General features: G+C 34.4%; 1 protein-coding gene across 4 annotated transcripts in view; it reads left to right on the top strand.

Moving 5' to 3' along the window:
* Positions 1 to 18,110, top strand: part of TTK (TTK protein kinase) — a 40,753-nt gene that overhangs the window by 14,486 nt on the left and 8,157 nt on the right. For 3 of the 4 annotated variants that reach the window (XR_005983142.1, XM_041725566.1, XM_041725586.1), the window contains 8 exons: positions 1,249 to 1,397; positions 5,485 to 5,621; positions 7,029 to 7,155; positions 11,095 to 11,184; positions 14,132 to 14,289; positions 14,416 to 14,567; positions 15,600 to 15,724; positions 17,717 to 17,797. Coding sequence is in view for 3 of the 4 variants with exons in the window: in XM_041725566.1 (XP_041581500.1) it covers positions 1,249 to 1,397; positions 5,485 to 5,621; positions 7,029 to 7,155; positions 11,095 to 11,184; positions 14,132 to 14,289; positions 14,416 to 14,567; positions 15,600 to 15,724; positions 17,717 to 17,797 (1,019 nt within the window). In the remaining variant the exon portion in view is untranslated. The remainder of the gene's footprint in view (positions 1 to 1,248; positions 1,398 to 5,484; positions 5,622 to 7,028; positions 7,156 to 11,094; positions 11,185 to 14,131; positions 14,290 to 14,415; positions 14,568 to 15,599; positions 15,725 to 17,716; positions 17,798 to 18,110) is intronic. The other variant, XM_041725576.1, reaches the window with a different exon arrangement.

The following is an 18,110-nucleotide window of genomic DNA, read 5'->3' as shown; positions in this document are numbered from 1 at the left end:
TATCCCCTACTTCATTGTTGCTGGTATGTAGAAATATAACTGGCTTTAGTTACTGATCTTAGATTCAATAATGTTTGCTAAATTTACAGAATAATTTTAATATTTTTCTATGGATTCTTTCATGCTGTTTGAAAATACTATAGCATTTTTTTCCTTCTGATTCTTTTAACCTTTTTTTTTTTTTTTTTTTTTTGCCGTAATGATGAATGGAAAGGATGATAGGTGGAGATCTTAACTCATTCCTTATTTTAGAGGGAAGCTTTCAGTATTATCATACCCTTGTATGATAATTGCTATAGATTTTTGTGGCTACTCTTATTAGATATCAAAACAGTGAATTTTGCTTTATACTTAGATTACCATTAGTTTTTTGTGACTTAGTGTTGAACTTAATCAAATGCTTTTTCTGTGTTTATTGAGTTGATCATATGTTCTCAGTTCTGATATTATGGCAAATTAAACTGATTGCAAAAGTTAAGCAGCCTTTGCATTATTTCTAAATAAACAACTTGGTCACAGTTCATTATCCCTTTTGCATATCAGTGCAAATATTTAGGATTTTTACATTTGGGGCACCCCCGGTGGCACAGCGGTTTAGCGTCGCTTGCAGACCAGGGTCTGATCCTGGAGACCCGGGATCAAGTCCTGCGTCGGGCTCCCTGCATGGAGCCCGCTTCTCCCTCTGCCTGTGTCTCTGCCTCTCAGTCTCTCTCTCTCTCTGAATAAATAAATTAAAAAAAAAAAAAAACTTATAAAAGAAAAGGATTTTTACATTTATTATGGTAAGAATGAATATAATCATAGAATAGTAAATATATTGTTGAGGCTCTTTTGTTTGGAGACCATTAAAAAGGTAAGATACAGGCTAACTTAAGGTAAAATTTTTGTTAAAAAAACTAGAGGTCTATGAAAAGCAGTGGATTAGTGTCTATTAGTTAGATCTTATATATGTGTTTTTAAATTTTTACTAATTTATTTGGTGTTTTCTGGTGAGGACTGAAGTATTTAAATTCAGAATGGATTCAGATAGAGCTCTAGGTAGCAACTTAGGAAGATGGCTGTATGGCACCTCAGCAAAATTGCTTGCTAAAAACAAATTGTCAGCAGCTGACTTAAAGTTTCTAGTGTCCCTATTTTTAAGAGTGAAGTACTAATACAGTTTGTAATATGTTCTGTAGATCAGATTTAATTTTGTTATTATCAAATTTTCTTTCCTTTTATTGGTAATAACTACAAATGCAATTTCAGAAACTAAGGAACATCAAGAACAAAATGTTACAGTGAGTAACCAGAAACAGTGGCAGTCTGTGAGAAAGTCAGAATGTGTAAACCAGAATCCTGTTGCATCCTCAAATCTGTGGCAGATTCCAGAGGTTTCTCGAAAAGTTGATACAGAGGTAATTTTCTTTTCCTCTCAAGTGTAACATTGCCATTGTTTGTAATGTGGATGATCATTTAAATGTTTTCTTCTTTTATTAAATCCTTATGTACCATATTTAGTGGAATAGTTTTACTTAAAGGTTTTTTGTTTTTTTTTTAATTCACAAAACTGATCACTAAGAGTCACAGATTCAGTAAAAGTGTATGTCAAGCTGAAGTCTTTTATTTTCAGTGGTATTTCTAGATTTCTGGTAGACTGCTGCTAGGAGTCAGCAAACTACAGCAAATCTAGTCCCCAGTCTGACTGTAAAACGTGTTTTATTGGAACACAGCCATGCCCATTTATTACTTTTTTATGGCTGCTTTTGAACTGTAAGAGCAGAGTTGAGTAGTTGTAACAGAAGCTATCCGGCTTAAAAGCCTCAAATGTTTATTTTCTTGCTCTTTACAGAATACAACATGCCGATCCCTGAACTAGTGCAATGCTGTACTAAAGCATTTGACAATTTCCTATTGTCATCCCCATGGATAAAATAGGAAAGTAAAACCAGACAATGTATATGAATTTATAACAGATTGAATGATGATTCCCAATGGCCAAAGGTCATTTCAGAAGGAATGATCTGGTAGGCTACTAGAAAACCATACCTATATATAGTCCTGGTTATACATTCCTCACTTTTTCTTTTTTGGTTATAGTGTAACTCAGTGGTTCTCACCTACTTTGGTGTTGGGGTCCTCTTTATACTCTTAATTATTAAGGCCTCTAAAGAGTTTTTATTTATGTAGGTTGTATGTCTGTTTTATTGTATTAGAAAATAAATAAAACATTTAAAAACATTAACTTATTAAAAATAATAATAAATCCAAATGACATGACTATAGTCATATATACTTTTATGAAAAATAAGTATTTTATGTTTTCTTTCATTGAGGTATAGTGGACATATAACATTTTTTCATGCCTACAACCTAATGATTGAATATTTGTATTATGAAGTGATCACAAGTTCAATTAATATCTCTAGACATATAGCTACATAATTTCTTTGTGAGAACTTACAAGATTTATTCTCTTAGCAATTTTCTAATATACATGTAGTATTAATAACTATAGTCACCATGCTACACATTATATCTCCATAATTTATTTATTTTGTAACTGGAAATACCTTTGGATCTTTTGACCCCCTTCACCCATTTTGTCTGCCACCCACCGCCACCTCTGGCAATCATTAATTTGTTCTGTGAATCTCTGAGGTGGTTTTTTTGTTTGTTTTAGATTTCACATATATGCGATAGTATGCAATATTTGTCTATCTCTGTCTGGTTTATATCACGTAATAATGCCATCAGTGTCCATCCATGTTGTCACAAATGGCAAGATTTCATTCTCTTTTATGGCTAATAATATTCCACTGTGTGTGTGTGTGTGAGTGAATGTGAGAGTGTGTGATGTTTTCTTTATCCATTCATCCATTGATGGACACTTAGGTTGTTTCTATGTCATGGCTATGGTAAATAAAGCTGCAGGGAACATAGGGATGCATATATCTTTTCAAGTTAGTGTTCTCATTTTCTTTGGATAAATACGCAGAAGTGGAATTGCTGGATCATATGATATTCTATGTTTTTTAAATATTTTATTTATTTATTCATGAGTGACAGAGAGAGAGAGGCAGAGACACAGGCAGAGGGAGAAGCAGGCTTCATACAGGGAGCCCGACGTGGGACTTGATCCTGGGTCTCCAGGATCATGCCCTGGGGTAAAGGCGGCGCTAAATTGCCGAGCCACCCAGGCTGTCCGATAGTTCTATTTTTAATTTTTTGAGGAGCCTCTCTACTGTTTTCTATAGTGGCTGCATTGATTTATATTCCTACTAGTAGTACACAAGAATTCTCTTTTCTCAACATACTTGCCAACACTTGTTATTTCTTCTTTTTGATGATAGTCATCCTAAGAAGTGTGAGATGGTTTTGATTTGTATTTCCCTGGTGGTTAGTGGTGTTGAACATCTTTTATGTACCTATTGGCCATCTATATATCTTTGGAAAAATATGTTTATATGACTGTTTACATCTTCTGCCTATTTTTTAATTGGATTGTTTGCTTTTTCCGTATTAAGTGATAGGGGTTTATTATATATCTTGGATATTAACCCCTTATCAGATATATGATTTGCATATATTTTCTCCCATTCAGAGGGTTGCTGTTTATTTTGTTAATGATTTCCCTTGCTGTGCAGAGGCTTTTTAGTTTGATATAGTTCTACCAAAGCCTTTGCTTTTGGTGTCAGATCAAAAAAAGAAAAAAAAATCCTTGCCACGACTGACATCAGGGAGCTTACTGCCTGTATATTCTTCTGGGAGTTTTATGGTTTCAGGTCTTACATTCAAGAGTTCAATCCATTTTGAGTTAATTTGTGCATATGGTACAAGAAAGTGGTTGTTTTATACTTTTGCTTGTTGTTGTTTTCCCAACACCATTTACTGAAGAGACTTTATCTTAGTTTATTAAAGATCTAAATAATAAGGTAGTAATGTTAGATGGGAAAAATTGTGACAGTTTAAATCATGGTTCATATGAAACACCTTTTCCTTTTTAAATTTGAAAGTCAATAGCATGGTAAAAGGACTCAAAACTATTTAGTTGTCATTAGGGAAATGCAAATCAAAACCACAATGAGATACCACTTCATATCCACCAAGATGGCTATAATTAGAAAGAGACAATAACATGTTGGTGAGAAAGTGGATATATTGGAACCCTCATACACTGCTGGTGAGATTGTAAAATGGTGCAATAACTTGGAAAATGGTATGGCAGTTTCTCAAAAGGCTAACCATATAGTTGCCATATGATCTAGCAGTTGTACTTACAAGTATATACTCAAGAAAACTGAAAATCTCTATCATACAGAAACTTGTACATAAATGTTCATAGCAAAAAATAAACAAACAAACAAATAAACAAATAAATAAATAAATAAATAAATATTCATAGCAGCATTATATATAACCCTGAATATCCATCAACTGGTGAGTTAATAAACAAAACGTGTACTCTAAATTTATTATTTCATTTTATTATTCAACAATGAAACGTAATGAATTAGTAATAAATGCTACAACAGGGATGATCTTTTAAAAACATGTGAAGTGAAAGAAACCCTATCACAAATGGCCACATATTGCGGGATCCCATTGATAAGAAATGTCCAGAATAGGGACATCTGTAGAGGCAGAAAGTAGATTAGTAGTTGATACAGATTTGAGGAGTGGGGAATGGAGGGTGACAACCAATGGATATGGAATTTCTTAGAATGATGAAAATCTTCTGTAATTAAATAGTGCTAATGATTGTGTACTCTTGTGAATACATTAAAAACCACTGAAGAGCACACTTAGGAAAAGAAGAAAAAGAAACCAGGTGGTTTCCTGAGAATCCCTGCTTCTCCTCTCAAGTAGAGTGTTTTTGTCTCACTTATCACTTACCTAATATCTGGAAACTCCTGGTAGCTATGGGCAGACCATTTCTTCTGCAAAGCCCTGACTTTGTGAGGCTCCTGCTTTCTGGATATACCATCCTGTTCCTTGCTCATTGCTGTCGTCTCTGAACATCTTAGTGACTCCCCAACATTCCTTAAAGATACTAGCCTTGGATCACTTCCATCTACTTCACATTCATTACTTCTTCTCCCTCATGACCATTTCCTTAATTTCACCCCAGCTACCCATTCCCATATACTATGGTATTATTGATTAACAAAAGACTAGTGTTCAGAAGTACAGAGTACTTATTTAGATTATAAAAGTTCACTAATGGTTATAGTAGTCCTCATGGCAGAGGCTTTGGATCCTGTTTTGTTAAACAGTACTGTGTCTTCCCTCCCTTTTTAATCTCTGAGGAAAATATAAGAGGCTTTGGAATTTAGAGTAAAAGAGCTATAATAAGTTTTTGGAAGTCTGGAATACATACATTTTACTCATTTTAGCATGCTTGTGTATTTCATATTTTTCCGTTAGAAATTATAATGTTTGTAAAATTATTGAATAGGTGACTAAAAATTCTAAATTGTGATTTTTTTTTTTATTTTGGTTTAGCAGAAACAAACCATTTTTGAGCAACCTGCCTTTTCAGTTTCAAAGCAGTCACCACCAATATCAGCACCTAAATGGGTTGATCCAAAATCTCTTTGTAAAACACCCAGTAGCAGTGCCTTGGATGATTACATGAACTGGTAAAATTACTTTTTGGTGTTTAGTTTGGCACAATAGAAATAACATGGGCTTCAGGGCCAAATAGATCTGTAGTTGAATCCTGCTCTGTTACTTTAAGGAGTTTCCAAACTTCTGTTATTTTTCTGAGCATTAGTTTTTTCATCTGTATAAAGGGTGGGGAAGATGGCTACAATACATATTTAAGGATTGTTCTGAAAGTCTCTTAATTATATTGTAATCTATACCTACAGTCTATAAGTACTCTAAATATGTAAGACTTCTTGATAATTATACATTGCCACATGGATATCTTTCTGTAATTGAGAGATTTTAAAGGTTAGCATTCTTAGACTGGATAAAGGGTAGTAGGTACATTTTATAGCAAAGGAGTTATTAAATGTTTCTGATAGTTTCTGAAAGAGGTTGGTTGTATAGGTCACATGGTTCTGGAGTGTTCAAAAGTAAAGGAGTTGAATGGATGGGAATAAGGGATGAGTAAAGAAAGTGGATGGTCAATGCTGATTGACAGGAAATATAAGGATATTGCAAAACCAAATTAATGACATTTCAAAGAAAGACAATAAAGGAATGTGGCACATCATATCACTCAACTAGTTGGCTATATTTTTAATATCTTAGAGAATACCTTAAGTCCATGATGCCTTTTGCTTTTCATTTTCATAATGTAAATGATCTTAGATCTTAATTAGAACTGACCTTATAAAAGAGGTTTTATAACCTGGTCTCTACCAATTTAATACAGTTATATATTACTATATATTAATATATTGCTATATATTACCTCATTTTATTATACGTGGAATATCTTAAAGAATGGTTGCTCCCTAGAATCATGATGTATTTTTTTGTGAAGCCAGGTTATTTATTATCTACAAATATTTGTAGAATTCCATTGTGCCAACCACCATTCTAGGTGTTGAGGATGTGATAGTGAATAAGACAAGCAAAGCACAAATGTGAATTCAACAGCTTTAAGCTCAAAAGCCAAACTCCTCGAATATAATTTTCTTTCAGATATTTCTAGCAGGCCATTGTAGAACATAATTGTTAAAAAGCACTCATAAGCTCTACAACTAGCCATAGGCTAATGTTTGCCTTGGCTAAGGCAAAAGTCTTATAAAATAACCCCAAATCCATATTTTAAATGCCATCTTATTAATCTTACTAGTTAGGATTTTTTGTCTAGGGACAAAAATTACTTTCAGAAAGAATTGCTTCCAAATGAAATTTCTGGTGATGGTGTATTTAGAATAATTAGCTTAGCTAGCTATATTACTAAAACTGATTTGGATTCTGTTTGATGTAATGCATTTAAGTTTATGTGCATCTTTTAAAATCATACAAAAACTGAATCAGAATCTTGTTTACAATTTTAATGTTTTAAATTAAAACTGTATCTTTCCTAGTTTTAGAACTCCTGTTGTAAAGAATGACTTTCCATCTGCTTGTCAGTTGTCAACACCTTACAGCCAGCTTGCACATTTCCAGCAGCAACAGCAGCAAATACCTGTTACTCCACTTCAAACTTTACAGGTTTGATAAGCTTTATTTATGATGGTATATGATTAAGGTATGATCAAATGTAAAGATTTATTTTCACAGCATCTAGTTGTTAGGAATGATCTTAAGAACTTGTCCATTCCTAGTTCTATGAGGCAAAACACTTTTCCAATGTCTCATAAAAATACCTTGTGACTTTAAGAGGTTAATTATTAAAAGCTAATGAAGTTTTTTTTTTTTTTCATTAACTAGGCCAAAAGATCCACTTTGAATAGCTAGACAAAATTTCTCTTGTAATTTAGGTTACTTTTTATTCCACTTCACTATTTAAGTCTGCTATTACTGAGCAGCATCATTCATTGGCTGATTAATTTATAGGTAAGTTTTCAAGAATATCAGAATAGCAGTATAAGATGCTACTAAAATATAAAGTAATTATAAAAATGAAAGAAAAATTTTTTTCCTGGTGAAGTGATTGTATTGTCATCTAGAGAAAAAAACACTCTCCTGATATCAATACTAAAATTAGTTTCTAATAACTATCTGAGAGGCATCTTAATAACTGGTAGAAAGCTGAACTATGAAGGGAGACTTTCTGGCCATGAATCTTGACCTCACTACTTAACCAGCTCTGTGATCTTTTGTAAGTTACTTAAATTTTCCATACCCCTTTCATCATCTATAAAATGGGAATAATAAAGCTACCCACCCTACAGGATAATTGTGAAGATTAAATTAATATATATGTAAGTTTTATGAAAGAGCCTGCTACTTAGCAAATAATAAAAATTAGTTGCAAATTGTTATTTAAATAAAACAGCTAAAAACTAACAAAAAAAAGCCCACACAGGTAATTAGCTATTACAAATTAAGAGATAAAAAAAAATTAGCTGGCAGAAGGTAGAACAATGGTCATCAGTATCTAGAGAGAGGCAGGAATGGAGTGTTACTGTTTAATGGATGTAGAGTTTCAATATGAGATAATGGATGGTAGTGTTTGCACAACAGTGTGAATGCACTTAATGCTGCCACTGAGTGGTATACTTAAAAATGGTTAAAATGCTAAATTTTTATTATGTGTATTTTGCAATTAAAAAAAGAACAAAAAAGGGGCGCCTGGGTGGCTCATTCCGTTAAGCTTCCAACTCTTGGTTTCAGCTCAGGTTATGATCTCAGGTTCCTGAAATCCAATCCTGCATTGGGCTCCATGCTCAGTGGGGATTCTGCTTCTCATCTTCATTCTCTCCTTCCCCCCTTGCTCACGTACTCTCTCAAATAAGTAAATCATTTAAAAAATAAAGTACAAGAAAGCTGACAATAGGTTATACTATGGAAAGAGGAATAGTGTTATTCAGAAAATAAATTACAAAGGAGAGAAAGATGATCAAGTTTGCCTATGTATACTGATTCAAAACACATTGAGTTACTACTCATGTCAGGACCCTGTTTGAGTTGATTTCTACAAGTCAAGTCATGACCAAGTGGAGTTGCCAGGAGCCTTCTAGAAAAGTCCAGTGTCAGGAGGAAACTGAAAAGGGTCTAGAGTGTGACTGGAGCTCAGGCAGAGGCGAGGTGAGTCTTAGGGTTCTGCTGGGCCCTTTATTTTTGCTTATTTATTTATATATGTATGTATGTAAGTGGATAGGCTCCATACCCAGTGTGGATCCCAGCCTGAGGTTCAAACTCAACCTTGAGATCAAGACCTGAGCTGAGATCAAGAGTCAGATGCTTAACCAGCAGAGCCACCCAGGTGCCCCTCTACTGGGCCCTTTAAATTTTACCCCAAGAGGGATAAGAAGCTGTGCTACAGTTGGTAGCAGGGAAGTGAAGTGATCTTATTTGCACTTTGAAAAAATTACTCTGGGGACGCCTTCTCGTTATGGAGAAGGAGATTTCAAGAGAGAGTTCTACCATTTGGGATCTAAATAAAGTGGCTCAGTGGTTGAGCGTCTGCCTTTGGCTCAGGGTGTGATCCTGGAGTTCCGGGATCGAGTCCCAAATTGGGCTCCCTGCATAGAGCCTGCTTCTGTTTCTCCCTCTGTCTACATCTCTGCCTCTCTCTCTCTGTCTCTCATGAATAAATCAATTTTAAAAATCTTGAAAAAAAAATTACTCTAGCCATAGTGAGGAGGATTGGCTAAGGGGCATGTGGATGACCCATGTAGGAAACTGAGCTTCACATTGGTATTGAACCAAATAAGTCAGAAGTACTTTACCCTCAAAACTGTCAGCAGTTAGAGGGAGGAGACATTGAACTGCTTTCTCCCCTCTCAGGAATTTTCAGCTTAAGTATGAGAGGATCCTCCAAAACGATGAGGGGTGGGAGCAGGTGGTGAAAAACTTTGATGAAATTTTAACGTAATGAAAAATAAGAGGTACATATTTCAAAAAGCCTAATACTTGCTTAAAGAAAGCCTATTTTATGACTCAGCAATGTTTTTCTACCCTAGAGGTTAAAGAAATTAGAATCCTTATCTTTTACGTTATGGAGAAGGAGATTTCAAGAGAGTTCTACCATTTGGGATCTAAAGCAGGACTTGGTTAAACTGACATGTATTCAGACCTTGTTTCAACTTCGTGAATGAGCTAGCAAGGTGCTTTTTGTGTCTTCAGTTTCCTTGTCGGCCTCAAATGATTCCTTTCACTGTGCTCCATCGAGCAAAGCATTCATATGTTCACAGAGAGCTCTAGCATAAGGGAAGAGAAGAGGGGGCTTGTTGCAATAGGGTATCAGCTGAAAGTTTGCTGAAGTTTGCTGAAGCAGATGCTGAAGTTCAGATCAACTATCATGTTGAACATCACCCAGCAAAAAGAGAGCATTGCTGAAATTCACGTTTATCTGATTGACTCTGAAGCTCTAAGTATCTTAGAACACTGCTTTCTTTATAATGTAATGCTAAATGAGAAAGAGTATAACTGTTTATATATGTAAATTAAGAGGTTTATGTTAAGAAAAAAGAATAAGGTGAAAAGTAATAAGCTTGTGAGTTTGGATATTAGAAGAGATCTTAAATCTTCTATTATGTTTCTAAAAAATATTAGTGAACTAATGTAACATTGTATGTCAACTATACTTAAATTTTTAAAAAATTCTTAAAAAAGAAGTAGGAGGGGGTGCCTGGGTTGTTGAGTGTCCAAGTCTTGGTTTCAGCTCAGGTGATGATTTTGGGTCGTGGAATTGAGCCTTTAGTTGGCCTCCATGTTAAACACAGAGTCTGCTGGAATTTTGCTCTACCTCTGCACTTCCCCCATCCCTCTCTCTCAAATAAATAAATAAATAAATAAATAAATAAATAAATAAATAAATCTTAAAAAATAAATAAGGTGCACCTGGGTGGTTCAGTCAGTTAACTGGCTTCATCTCAGGTCATGCGATTGAACCCCATGTATTGGGCTCCCTGTTCAGAAGGAAACCTTCTCCCTCTGCTCCTCCCCCTACTTGTGTGTCTTTCTCTCTCTCTCTCTCTGTCAAATAAATAAATGAAATCTTTTCAAAAAAATAAAAATTTAAAAAGTAAAGGCAAGTTAGAGGGGGACACCTTGGAAGTATATATATTAATAAATTTATTTCTTTGACTAAAATAGAGTAAACTTTGTCTTTAAAATATTGTGACTAGGGACGCCTGGGTGGCTCAGTGGTTAAGCGTCTGCCTTTGGCTCAGGACGTGATCCTGGAGTTCTAGGATTGAGTCCCGCATCAGGCTCCCAGCATGGAGCCTGCTTCTCCCTCTGCCTGTGTCTCTGCCTCTCTCTCTCTCTCTCTCTCTATCGTGAATAAATAAATCTTTTAAATATAAAATAGTCCTTATTAAATAAATAAATAAAATCTTAAATAAATTGTGACTAATATCTAATTACTTAAAATTTAAGATAATATCAAAATTAGAAGCATTTCACACTGTACTAAATGCAGGATAATTTCTCAGGCATATTCTTTGCACCTTTGAATCTTTATATTTTTTAATTACTTAGATTTCAGCATCCTCAACAAATGAATGCATTTCAGTTAAAGGAAGAATGTATTCTATATTGAAGCAGATAGGAAGTGGAGGCTCAAGTAAGGTGAGTATCTTAAATATGTAAGAAAAATATTTTAAACTTCCTTTTCTTTTTTACCTTTTGGGGCTCTTTTTCCTTGACACTTAGGGGCCTGCCTTGTTTTTGAGCCAAAAAAATCCTTCTCATCCCCTGCTCCCAGTCCCTCTGTCCAACAAATGACATATCTCTTTAGGCCTATCTCTTCATTTCAGTTCTCTGTTCTTCCTCTGATGTCCTGTGCTCCAAATTTCTTCTCTAAATGACATTAACATTGACTTTGAGATGGCAAATGAAGCTGTGGATTATCACAAAACAATCTTGTGTAAATAATATTTTAGGATGGTTCAGCAAGATATTTGACTAATATTTTGAGTTTTTTGGGTTTTTCTTTTCAAAAACAATAGTAACGTGAATTTCTGGAATTGGAATAGAACATTTCCTAAATTTATCTGAGTGATAATTTTTACGGTTCTGTTTCATTGAGTAAAAGGCATCTCAAAAGAGTTGTCTATACTTAACATCTTCAGTTCTTCTCATTCTGTCCTCTTAAATCTACTTAGATCAGATTTTTATCTTCATCATTCACCAAAACAATTGTTATCAAGATCACCAATAATCTCCATGTTTTGCCAAATCCAGTTCTTAGCTTTAATTGTGGGTTACTCAGCATTTAGGGCAGTTGATTGTTCTTTCCTTGTTGAAACTTTTTTTCTCCCCACTTGGCCTCTCTCAGTTTTCCTCTTCTCCAACTGGCCATTCCTTTCCAGTCTTCTCCATGGCGTCCCAGAGCTCAGACCTTGACCTCTTCTCTTTCTAAACTCACTTTACTCCTTAGGTTTCTCCAGTCTCGTGGTTTTAAATATCATGTATATGCTGACAATTCCCAAACATATATTTAGCTCAGACCTCTCCCTTGAATTCCAGATTTGTATATCCAGTCTGACTCCTCAGTTATCTCTTCTTGAGTGTCTACTAGGTATTTAAAACTTAAAATGTCCCAAACAAACTCTGGCTCCAAAGTCTTTCCCAGTTCAGTAAATGTCAACTTCATCCTCCCATTAGCTAGGCCAAAAATTCTGGAATCATTGACTTCACTTTCTCTCACACATTTTTAGAGTGTGATTTAAACATTTTTAATGTTGCTGGTGTTTTAAACATTTTTTCCTTGGAGCATAATGAAGATGTTAGCTTAAGTCAAGGGCCAAGTGATAAAGCTGTGACTGGCCTATGTTTTTTTTTAGTGTGGTTACATTATCATTATTTAATTATCATGGTAGAGTTGACAAAATCAAAATACTTCAGGGAAAGAAGGTAACACGCATTATGAAACTGTTTATGCTCTAGAGTTTAGAGAGTGACCAACTTATACTGTTGTATTAAGAGCATTTGGAAATGTCATGGGGACTAATAGGAATGGTCATGACACTGGCCTTTCATTCTTTCATTAACTTTCCATGAAACTGAAAATTATAACTGATAACTATTTCTATGAAATGAAAATAAGGACTACCTAATCATCAGTTATTGCAAGAGTTTTGCCTGAGCAGGGGCAATAGGGGAGTGAAAGTATATAGGTGCAAAAAGTTGATTTAAAAGTTTTCATTTCCTCCAAAACTTTGAGAACTTACATAGTTTTAATATCCTGCAAATCTTTTTTCTGATACACCCAGCAACTTTAATAGGTTCTAAAATGTCCACTTTATTCTGTACTAATTGTCCTTAATGATAATAGCTAACTTTGCTGTATTCCAAACACATCATCTTGGTTATCCTTCCAACTTTATGTGGTGGGTACTACTAACAAAATTTTAAATGTGATAGAGTAGTAGATACTCTCAATTCTCTGAGGTTTGTAAAGCTATTTACCTTATATAAAGTGGCTTTATAGGTTTTAAAATTCCTTTTATCTCTTCCCTTGCTATTTTCTGCTGTCTCTTGCCCTATCACTGTTTTAAGGTCCATCCCTTGTCTAATTTGCTATGTATGCAGGTAAAACCAGTAATACTTTGTTAGAGTTTTGAATTTAGAATTTTAAATAACTAAGCTTATTAATGCATCCCTACCGCATGAATGAAATGTTAGTTCCAGGCACAAATCTTATGTACATTTCTGCTCTTTTCTTATTTCTTGCCTTGACCTGCTGGGTAGTCAAAGTCAAGGTTAAATGTCTTTTGAATAAATGATATTTTACTTCAGTGTGTCTAGAGGGATAAATGAATATAATTTTTCTTGCTTACCCTGGCATTCATTCATATTTGTGTTCATGCAGTTCAGAAGTGTCATCCCTATTGCATGTTTCCTGAAGGTCGGGCACATTAACAGTGTTTTCTACTTTTCAAAATGTATTATCTGCCCCATTAATATTGCTTAGAAATTGACTACCACTATAGCCAGAGCAGTTTGACCTGGACCTCAGAGATCCTGACAATGGGCTTATAGGAACATCTTGTTCTTGTCAACTTGATGTTACAAATTGGAACTACTCCACTTTTCACAACTGAATATACAGATAGCTTACAATTATTACATATTTTTAAATATTCCCTACCGCATGAATGAAATGTTAGTTCCAGGCACAAAGGAAGAAACATCATCTGTGAAATGAATTAACTCTTTATGACATCCATTTGATGTTCTTAACATTTTGAATGTCTTCTTTAGGTTATTTTCCTGGTTAAGGCATCCAATAGTGTTATAAATATATATATGAAATTTAAATTCTATTTCTTACATGTTAATATAAAAACTTCTTAGGTTTACCCCTTTGCATTATTGAATACTCATTGTCATAGATAGCTGAGAATGGTCTGTTAACTCATAACATATTTTTCCCTTTAGTACTCAAAAATAAGCCCAGACATGTTTAATTATTCATATTAGTATTCCTTAACTTAAAATTGATAAATTTAGAATTATTATGATAATATGAAAGTAGTACATTCTAAACTTTTTCCTTTGTTCTAATATATAGGTATTCCAGGTATTAAATGAAAAGAAACAGATACATGCCATAAAGTATGTAAACTTAGAAGAAGCAGATAATCAAACAATTGAGAGTTACCGGAATGAAATTGCTTATTTGAATAAACTACAACAACACAGTGATAAGATCATCCGACTTTATGATTAGTAAGAATTTTTTTTAATTTGAAAAGAAAAATATTTTTGCTGTAACTCTTTGGACTTAGTACATCTTAATAGTATAACCTAACCATGTATTGTTTTGGGTTTTTTTTTGTTTGTTTTTAATGGCAGTGAAATCACGGACCAGTACATTTACATGGTAATGGAGTGTGGAAATATAGACCTAAATAGTTGGCTTAAAAAGAAAAAATCCATCAATACTTGGGAACGCAAAAGTTATTGGAAAAATATGTTGGAGGCAGTTTATACAATTCATCAACATGGTATTTTAAAATCTCTTTATATGCAGTTATACTAATCATTAATAATGTTATCTCAGAGAAATATACGTATAATTTTTAGATATTTGTTATTAGCACCTTTAGACTAGATAAACTAAATATTTGGAAGCTCATTTGAAGATGAAGGGACAAAAAACCATTTCTTTAAAGCACTATTTACCAAAGGATATTGTGCATGAACTCAAGTCCCCACATCCATAATGCATGCATAATGCAAAATGTACCCATATCTTTATTAGTATTAACATAGTCCATTATCCTGGGTCTCCATGTAGTTCACTTAAAGCAGATCTGAGACTGTAGGGTTCAGGCATCCCAAAAATCTGAGATTTTTATTTCTCTCATTCTAATCATTTTGTTTTGTGTGCCTTGTGTGGGAGTTGGTTTTATTCTTTTTTCAATTGTTAGCCCTTAAGTTGTTTTTTTCACTTTAGTTGGACATGGTTCTTTTTAGGGCTTCTCTGCCTTTACCTTTTCCTTTTTAAAAAATAACTGTTAACCTAGATAATTATAATTCTTTCCCTCATGTCTCTCTATAAGTTAAAAGATAATTCACTAGTGATTAAGATTAGGGTTGTAGGGATAGAGGAGACAGGAGCATTAGGGTCTTAACCACCCGGCAGTGTAATTTATGAGTTATCTAGTGGGTGGTGAATCATAGTGGTATGATCATAAACTCAAGCCAGACTGCCTGGATCAGGTTATGGCCTTGTCACTTTAGGCTGTATGATCTTGAACAAGTTACTTAATCTCTTTGCCTTAATTTCCTCTTAAAAGTGGGGATAATAATAATACTTAACTCCATGCTGGTATGAAGATTAAGTGAGTCAATATAAACAGCAAACTTAGAATAGTGTCTGGCACATAGCAGGTGCTCTATTTTTTAGAAAATATTAAAAATGAGCATTTTATTTGATTGACTAAAGGAATCAACTCTACCGGTAGATTATGAAATATTTTTGTACTTAGAATGTTTTATATTGTCTAATATTGCAGTGGATTTTTATTTTGAAGGCATTGTTCATAGTGATCTGAAACCTGCTAACTTTCTGATAGTTGATGGAATGCTAAAACTAATTGACTTTGGAATTGCAAACCAAATGCAACCAGATACAACAAGTATCGTTAAAGATTCTCAGGTAAGACTTAATGAATGGTTGGTTACCACACACTGCAGTTCAATTCCTGTAAAGTCTTTTGCTAATAGAGATTTTATTTTTTCCATTCTCATTCTTCAAAGAATTTGAACCCTTTTTATAAGAATAAATATTTTGGGATCCCTGGGTGGCTCAGCAGTTTAGTGTCTGCCTTCGGCCCAAGGCATGATCCTGGAGTCCCGGGGTCAAGTCCCACATCGGGCTCCCTGCGTGGAGTCTGCTTCTCCCTCTGCCTGTATCTCTGCCTCTTTCTCTTTATCTCTCATGAATAAATACATAAAATCTTAAAAGATTAAATATTTTAAGAATTAAAACCATATTTAAAGTGTATAAAACACTGTAGTATAGAAAGTCAAGATCAGGTAGAAATAAATCCAGCAATTTTGAAAGATTTTCCTGTAGCTGAGGTAGAGAAGCAGTAATACCTGTCGTGGAGATCATCTTGCCCATGATCTTGAATTCACCTGAAACTTATTCTCAGAGATTCCTGGTAGCAACGAACGAGGAAATTGCAGTTACTTGTTTTTCATTGTCCATGAAGTAAGATTATTTCATTCTTCTGAAAAAGTAAAGCTTTAACTATCACTTATATTTGAAAAAAATTCTTTTTTTCAATAACTTCAGTTTTTTTTTTAAAGATGTATTTATTTTACAGAGAGAGTGTTCAGGAGAGCATGCACAAATCAGGAGAGGGGCAGAGGGAGAAGAAGAGAGAGAATCGTCAAGCAGATTCCCCACTGAGTGAGGAGCCCAAGGTGTGGCTTGATCCCAGGACCCTGAGATCATGACCTGAGCCAAAATCAAGAGCCAGCCGTTTAACTGACTGAGCCACTCATGTGCCCCTGAAAAAAATTTTAAGTGGGCCTTCATATTGGAAACACCATAATGAATACTATACTCAACTGCATTTTTCTAAAAGGATATGCAGTTACAAACTTAATAAGTTTGTTCCCATAAAAACCAAGGTGATGACACCAAAGAATTAATAAAAAGAATTTTGCTTGGAGCCAAGATGATGTGTTCCACGTATGCAGATTTCTGGTGTAGATCTGCCGTAATCCTAGACATAAAACTAGACCTTTTTTAGGAGAAATAGGTGGACAACATGCCCTTGAAACATTTCTATTTGATAGTGACTTCTCGTTATATCAAAAATGCTGCTGGACATTGGGGCTCCTGGGTGGCTTGGTCAGTTGAACGTCTGACTTTTCAGCTCAGGTTATGATCTCAGGGTCATGGGATGGAGCCCCAGATCAGGCTCCCTGCTCAGTGGAAAGTCTGCTACTCTCCCTCTGCCCTTCCCCCACTCACGTCCTTGTGTGCCCACACTCTCTAAAATAAATAAATCTTTAAAAAAATAAGATAACGGTTGAACATTTGGCTGTAAATCAACTTGAAGGTATCCTCTATGGCAGGATCCTAAAGTACAGGTATTCTGTGTTTGAAAACAGAACCATTTGTTTTAGAATAAAATAAATGCTTTGTAAGATTGGCATAATCTGACTGTGGAAGCTTTTGCATGATTTACATACCCACCCCATCTCACTCTGGACATGGGCCCAGGGAATACTTGGAGACATAGCTAGAGTTTTGATTGGTTGGTTGGTTGATTTTTTTAAAAAAGCATTCTAGGTCTATTCCAGCGCAGAAATGAATAATTGATATCAATTCCTTCAAAGTTTATGACTATTAATATAATTTTAGCCTTGATAGTTTTATGGTCGTTGTTTGCCATCATCTTAGAAAAAGCTGAGCATTCTGAAAGGAATAACTTTCCTGATTATGAATCCAATTTACTTTGCTGGAATTGTGAAGAAATTTATGTCCTAATATTATTGTCAGTTACTTGAGTTTTAAAAAATATTACTACAATATGTAATTATTCAAGTTTCCAAGAACCTGACATTTGTGTTTTAAAAAAGCTAAAGCAGAAGTATTTTCATTGATTTGTGTTTTCTGTGATTTGGCATACAGGTTGGTACAGTTAATTATATGCCACCAGAAGCAATCAAAGATATGTCTTCCTCAAGAGAGAATGGAAAATCCAAGTCAAAGGTACTATGAAGGTTATTTACATCCCATTTAGCTGGCATCAGTAAGGAATGGACTATTCTCTGATTAAACTTAACAGCTAACTCAAAGTTGCTTAAGTTCTAAAACTTTTTAGGCCATTATAGAGACCTTGCTTTCTTAAGCAAATTGTTATGGAATTCAACTTCACTATTATTTATTGATTTGAGACTGTTCTTTTAATATGGTGATGTCTCAACAGTGTGCTCCAATGAGAAATGTTTTTAGGATATTTTTAAATTTTAAAATTAATGGTAGAAATTTAGACTAAATTAGCTCTGATTTGGACCCCTTAAAT

Source organism: Vulpes lagopus, chromosome 1 (assembly GCF_018345385.1).
Source record: "Vulpes lagopus strain Blue_001 chromosome 1, ASM1834538v1, whole genome shotgun sequence".
NCBI classification, from domain to species: Eukaryota; Metazoa; Chordata; class Mammalia; order Carnivora; family Canidae; genus Vulpes; species Vulpes lagopus.
The sequence above is the reverse complement of the archived record's forward strand: the minus strand, read 5'-3'. Positions and strand labels throughout refer to the sequence as shown.